The sequence below is a fragment of the Zootoca vivipara genome, chromosome 15 (genome assembly GCF_963506605.1).
Source record: "Zootoca vivipara chromosome 15, rZooViv1.1, whole genome shotgun sequence".
Classification (NCBI taxonomy): domain Eukaryota; kingdom Metazoa; phylum Chordata; class Lepidosauria; order Squamata; family Lacertidae; genus Zootoca; species Zootoca vivipara.
This window is the reverse complement of record NC_083290.1, coordinates 2,304,128-2,311,001: the sequence shown is the minus strand read 5'-3', so window position 1 is coordinate 2,311,001 and position 6,874 is coordinate 2,304,128. Positions and strand designations below refer to the sequence as shown.

General features: G+C 48.1%; 1 protein-coding gene across 2 annotated transcripts; it reads left to right on the top strand.

The window, feature by feature from the left end:
• The first annotated feature begins 697 nt into the window (after positions 1-697).
• Positions 698-6,672, top strand: TMIGD1 (transmembrane and immunoglobulin domain containing 1). 2 transcript variants are annotated; one of them, XM_035139618.2, is made up of 6 exons: positions 698-794; positions 1,019-1,297; positions 1,980-2,258; positions 3,503-3,606; positions 4,729-4,769; positions 5,753-6,672. In XM_035139618.2, the coding sequence occupies exons 1-6, from the start codon at positions 716-718 to the stop codon at positions 5,754-5,756; spliced, it is 786 nt and encodes a 261-aa protein (XP_034995509.2). In that variant the 5' UTR covers positions 698-715; the 3' UTR covers positions 5,757-6,672. The 2 variants fall into 2 exon arrangements, 1 of the variants encoding a protein (XP_034995509.2); XR_009558588.1 differs by having other exon boundaries at positions 3,503-4,769.
• Positions 6,673-6,874: the final 202 nt, after the last annotated feature.

Here is a 6,874-nt window from a genome sequence, read left to right as displayed (position 1 = left end):
CCTTTGACCACCTTGTACAACAAAGATGTGCACTAAGATCCCCTTAACACCCAGTGCTGTTAGAGAGGAAGGGCGTTCTGCTCGCAGAAGGACTGTGTGCTGCCTTCAGAGTCAAAATCAGGGGTGGTTGACCCATCTAGATGTACTTTGCTGCTTGTTACTCATTGCCTCAGCCATGGCCATAAATCTGGGAAAGGTTTTTGGCCAGCTTCCTTTTGGGAGAGAGAGAAGCACCCAGTGTTTACCCAGGAAGTCCTTAAGAGAACGCGGCCTTGAACTCGAGTGGATCACTTGTCTCTGCATGGCAATAAAGACATAACCACGGGTGCCTATAAAAGCCCAAGGAAGGCTGTGGTTTGCTCTCCATTTCAAGACAAGTGCCCACACGACTGGCCTTTCCCAACGTAAGTGTCAGTATTTGGCAGAGGAGAGGGCAGTGGGGTAGCAAGGTGGCGTTTCCTGGGGTGGGGGGCTATTTCTCATCGCTTCAATTCATATACAGGTTGCTCCCCGAAATGTGGAAGGCATTCATAGACCCTGGACTGTGTGGGTGGAGAGGTATGCGGGCACATTGATGGTGCTGACTTTGGGGTGGGTGAGCTTGGGTGACCTGGGTGCTCCTCCAACCATACGGGGGCAATCACTACCACGAGGCACACAGTGACTCTCTCCTGCCTCCTTTCTGCTGCAGGTCTTGGGCCAGAGTTCTTTGCAGATGGCCTCAGGGGGGATGGCAGGCATCCTTTGCAGGACACTTCTCTTCATCTTCGCACTTTTGCCTTGTGCTGTCACAGGTATGGAACCAGCGTGGGTCCTCACCTGAGCTTCCCAATGGAGTTCTGCACCTGAATTGCCTAAAGTGTGTGTGGGAAGATTAAATGATCCTCTCTTCTTACTCATTCAGCCAAACTGTTGATTTTTGGAATCAGGACAGCTATTGATGCTATTTTTTTAGAATCTGTCTGATTTTTTTTACACAACTTTGCTTCATGGGACTGATGTCTTTCCCCCTCCCCAGGTACCCATCTGGCTATCAATGGCCACACTGCTGACTACCAGCTGTCAACAAAGCCAGGCGTAGCAGAGTCCCTCGTGTGCATAGTGCACAACAACAGCCAGGGAGAAGAGCTGCTCTGGTTCCGAGGGGACACACAGGTCGACCTGAAAGATGGAAACAAAGTCAATGCCAGCAGCGTCTGCATCTACCCCGTCGCTGTGGATGACAACGAAGTTTCCTTTACCTGCAAGTTGGCCCGAGATGGATCTGTCATGATCTCTGTGGTCCTGGATGTCCGTTGTGAGTGGCTGGCTCTCTGGTTCTGAGGAAGGGGGGCAGTGGCTGGGGCAGGCTGGGTTCTCTACAGAATTTCATATATAGAGAGATATATAGATATATAAATACACACACACACACACACACACACATAAATATGAGAGAATCTTCTAGTCCATTTTTAGATTTCTCTCCTTTTTTGCCCAGAAATTAAATGGCATTTAAAATTAAATGTGATATTTATAGAACCAGGTGGTAGCGCCCTCCCTGTGGAATACCCTCCCATCAGATGTCAAGGAGATAAACTACACAATTTTTAGAAGAGATCTGAAGGCAGCCCTGTATCGGGAAGTTTTTAATGTTTGACGTGTTATTATGTTTTATATTCTGCTGGAAGCCGCCCAGAGTAGCTGGGGAAACCCAGCCAGATGGGCGGGGTATAAATAATAAAATAATTGGTTTATGTGCAATTACAGACCTGGGTACTCTGCCTGTGCAATGACAGAAGCAACCTTTTTAAGTTTTTGTTTTTTAATGGTTGCTATTTTATGTTTTGTCATTTGGGACCAGTGCTAGAGCTAGGGCACTTGGGTTTTTTTACAAGTCACCCCCCCCCTTCTCTCTGCTCTGAATATTCAGTCAAGGGTAATATCAAAGAATTGAGGAATGGGTGCTGTTGAATGTGATCCTTTGTTCTTCTCCACAGTCCCCCCCATCCTCAGCGGAGAAGACCCTCCCCCACAGGAAGAGCAGGCCGATGTGACACTGGATTGTCACACAAAGGCCAACCCTCCTGCTCAGATGGCCTGGTATAAGGACAACAGCATTCTGACCCTGGAGAAATCCCGTTACCACATCTATCAGACCAGCGAGCTCTTTCAATTGACCATTGCAAAGGCCCAGATATCCGACAATGGGATATACACCTGTGTGGCTAGTTTGGATGGGATAACAGAGAAGATGGATTTCCACCTGACTGTTGAAGGTAATGCAACTGCTGTGATGTGGCTGGCCCACTGGCCCCTCGGGACCTGTACCCAGCCAGGTGAAGTCTTCTTGCTAGGTGCTTGCCTTGATGTCCTTGACATCTTCCCTCCCTACCTGTGTTGGCTGCAGGCAGGTCTTGCCTTGTGCACAGCCATCTTCAAAGACCAGGATATTAAGCCTGAAAGCACACACAGGGGTCAGGTTTCTCTCTGGTTTACCTTGTGAAGGCAGGACCAGCCCTCCAAATCCCTCAGGAGCTGCTGCATTATCAGCAGTTCAGTGATTGTAGCTGGGAGCAAATGAAGTCATTACGGAGAAGCCATTTGTTTGCTGTGTCTAGATCCGCAGGTTGGGGGAGCTGAAGACCTCCAGGCCTTTCCCTCCGGCCCTCAACACTCCCCAGCCCTGCTCTAGGCTCACCTCAGGCGCTTTTCCCTGTCTTTGAACTGTTATAATGCCTCTTGCTTACCTGGGTGGAGAATAGAGAGAGGGGAGTGTGCATAAGCCTCTGGCTTTTGTGTGGCTGGAGTTTTAAGGGGATAGCAAGAGTCACTGCCATAGTTCTGCACACCTTTGCCTTTGGCCCTGGCCACCTCTGGGATGTGACCTCTGGAAGGTTGCAACAAGGGAACATGTCCCTCGACTCCACTGCTCCTGGACTAGATTCTTTGGTTGAGGGACTAAAGGGTTAATGGTCCCGCCTTCGGGTTAGATGACCTTTGGATCCCATCCCTCACCCCAGTTCCTGAGTATAGACTCAAAGGCATTGCCCAGAATATTAAGCATCTGGTTCATGCTCACAATTTGAGATTCGGGAGTGGCTGGTAGGAGCCAGCATTTGGCAAGATCAGGACCGCCATATCTTTGCTGCCCCTGTGGACCTCTTGAACACACTCTTGTTCCATTTATGGTTCTAGAAGAGCATAAAACACTCTCAGCCTTTCACAACCATCAAGTCTGCAGCCGCCTGTGTTTGGGGAGGGACCAGTGGTAGACCAGGCACCTTGCATATAGGTTCAATCTCAGGAAGCTCCAAGTAGCAGATGATGGGAATGGACCTCTCTCTGCCAGAGACCCTGGAGAGATGCTGCCAGTCAGAGTAGGCTGTGCTGTGATGAGATGGGCAAACAGCCTGACCTGGTGTAGGGTAGCTTCTGATGTTCACTGAATACATTTAATAGCATTGATACTCCACGTCCCAAATCCAGCTGAGAAGTCAGGTTGCATTTGTTCTCCCAACAGAAGGGAAGCTCCCTTTCCCAACAGAGGCTGTCATTGCTGCGGCTGTGGTCATTTTTTTCACTATCCTCTTTGGCATTGTGGCTCGATGGAAGCGGATTGCAAAGGTAAGAACATCAGAAGAGAGCCTGGCTGCTGGATCAGACCTAAGGGGGGCCCCATCGGGTCTAACATCCTGTTCTCACAGTAGCCAACTAGATGCCCCAATTGGAAGCCCACAGGCAGGATCTGAGCACAACAGCATCACTCTCCCCCCTGTGGTTTCCAACAGCTGGTATTCAGAGGCCTCCTACCTCAGACACTGGCCCGCCTCCTCCATTATGAATTTGTCTAGTCCTCTTTTAAAGCCATCCAAGTTGATAGCCATCACGTCCTCTTTTTGGAAGCAAAATCCATAGTTTATCTATACGCTGTGAGAAGAAGTCCTTTCTTTTGTCTGTCCAGACACTGATTGTTTTATTTTGGAAGCTAAAGAGGCATCCAAGTGTATCACCACCCTTTACTTGATGATAGAGACTAGCGGGGAAACCCTTTGTGTTGCCTCAGCCAGCAGGGGGCGCCATTCAGGGAACACCTTTCTGACCCAGCCATGGTGTTGTTCTTCAGACTGAAATGCCTCCCACCCACAGTCTTTTCCCCCAAAAGGAAGGCGTTGTCATCTTCTGCTTGCTTTGCTGAAAGTGGGGAAGTAGCAAGGAGCGAGCAGGGTTGAAAGGAGGTGGGGGAGACACTTCCAGACACTCCATTTCAACAGGGCTGAGGGCTCCGTGTTAGGTGGGAACCAAAGCTGCTCCTGTGTTGTAGCTCAGCCGTTGAGAGCGTGGTGCTGAAAACACCAAGGTCACGGGTAACTGGTGCTGGCCAGCTGCATATTCCTGCGATGCGGGGGGTTAGACTTCACGATCCTCGGGGTCCCTTCCAACTCTACACTTCCATGATTCTATGTATACATTTGCAGGATTTCTATTTGCTACTAATTCCTAGCACAGAGGTAGCTCTCCTGTGTCCCTGCAGATGCTGTTGGGACTCCAATTCCCATCTTTTCTGGCTGCTGGGAGTTGGGGTCTCAACCATACCTGGAAAGCCACAGGTGAGCCATCACTGCCCTACCAAAACCACAGACTCAGCTCCCATCCACCGAAATCAGTGGCCGAAATAAATATACAAAAGCTGACAAGGTTGTCGCATTTATGCCTTTCTCTTTTCCACCCTTTTTATTTTATTTTTAGTGCTTTGGGATAGGGTGCAACTCATCAAGCAACACATCTCTGTAAGTATTTTTGCCACCAGTACTTATTCAGAAAGCTCAGTGATGAAGCTGGCCCTAAAAACTCCTCCCCGAAGCAGGGCTGTCCAGAGGCATTGTGCAGCCTAAAGCAGAAAACCTAGAGGCACCCCTTTCTCTCCCAATCAATATAGGGCTTGTGCAGGAGCCTGTCAGCCCCCACTTGCCTCAAGGGGAAATGCACACCCCAGAACACCCCAGGCAAGGAAGAGGGAACCTGCAATCTTCCCAAGAGAGAGGCCTACTTGGGAACTGCCATCCCTTGTTTTCTGGGTGCTGGAGGTTGCCTTTCAAAAGGACCCCAAAAACACACAAGAGCAGGGTGTTGTGGCATGTTGATATGTTGTTGTTATTGGTGGTGGTGGTGGTGGTGCTGCTGCTGCTGCTGCTTTGTAGCCTGGCATGCAACTTATGAACCTGTGCAGAATAGGCACAAAACACAGCTGTGTGGCTGCACAGGTGACCATGCGAAGAGCCACAGTTACAGACAAGCCCTCTTTTAGCTTTCTCCCTTTCTTTGATCTTTGAAAGTGGGAATGTGCACTCCAGTCTCATGCGATTGAAATCTAGCCACTGACCACAGAGCCAATGAAAGGGAACATTGTTGTACTCTGGGTAAAGCTGTGGCTCTGCTCTCAGCCAACACGAGCCTTTTCTTTCTTATATTATATTTATATTAGGCACCAGACAAGAATGTTCCTCTATAACCAAGCGTAGCTACGGCTGATTAATCTATGGTATTTTAAATGTGCTTATAGGAGGGGGGTTATTGGTTTGCTTTTGTTGTGGTGGTTGTCATGTATGTTGTGTTCTCTGTTTGCATTGTTATGCTGCAAACCTGTGATCTTCCGATCAAGGGTGTTATACAAATTTAAATCATCTAGCCAAGATGGGGTTTGTATGTTTTTTTAAAAAAATACTGTACTCCTTTCAGATGTTTACTTTTTATCTGTTTTCTTCCCCTCCAGGTGAAGGAATTCCTCCACTGGAGCAAGCAAAGGAGCACTCCTGCCCATCACCGCAGATGACAAGACCCTTTCAGCTTTTAAGGGCCCTGGTTCAGAGGCCTCTTTGATAGCATTTAAAAGTTGCACACCTTCTGCTGTCTGACAGTTGCTCCTGTTGGTTTAAGTGCATATATTTGGCTTACAATTGAGAAATTCAGGCTGGCCAGACCTTTGGTGTTGTACCAAGGTAAAATATTAACTTCAGTCTTGCCATTCAAATGCCCAAACTGCAAATCGGGAATGGGGAATCTGTGTTTCTCGCTGCCAACCCCCTTCATCACTGACTGCAGGCTATACTGGCTGAGGCTGATGAGAGGTGGAGTCCGAACGCCACCCAGAGGACCAAAGGCTTCCCTGTCCTTGGTGTAAACATGCAGATTATTTTAAAAAGGAAATATAGAGTTAACACACTGGTTGCTGTTTTGCTACAGAGCCAGGTTCAAGGTCTCCATGTTAACTCACAAAGCTCTAAACAACTTGGGACCAATGTACCTTAAGGACTGCCTGATCCTTTATTCTCCACCTTGATTGCTGAGATCCTCTGGTGGGCCACTTCTTGTGGGTGGGTGGGTGGGTTCTCCATGCCCCAGAAGTTCAGCTGGCCTTCACTAGGGACTGAACCTTTCATGTAGTGGGCTCTGCCCTATGGAACTCTCTGCCAGTAGAGGTTCAGCAGGAATCACCCTAGCCTTCCTTCAGACGTCTCTTGAAATTTGCACTTTTTAAACACAATATGATTTTGTCCCTTTTCACCAACCAGAACTGATTGCTGTTTTGTTGGTTTTTCTAATTATGTTTTACATATAGTTATGTAAACAATCATAAATATTCAAACAAACAAATAAATGCAGTATCGATACAAATACCTGTGTGAGGAATGATTGCAGGTGTGTCTTCCGCTGCTGCCTTCGGGCACCTCCCTTTTTAAGAAGGCCCTGCATAACCTGAAATGTGGCCTTGCAAAAAAAAAATAGGATTTGATATTTACTTTGCTGGTTAATATCTGCTAGGGGCTCTTAATTTGTCCTTCTCGCCACCTACACTGGGAGCTTTTGACAAAACCAAACCAGGAAAGCATCATTC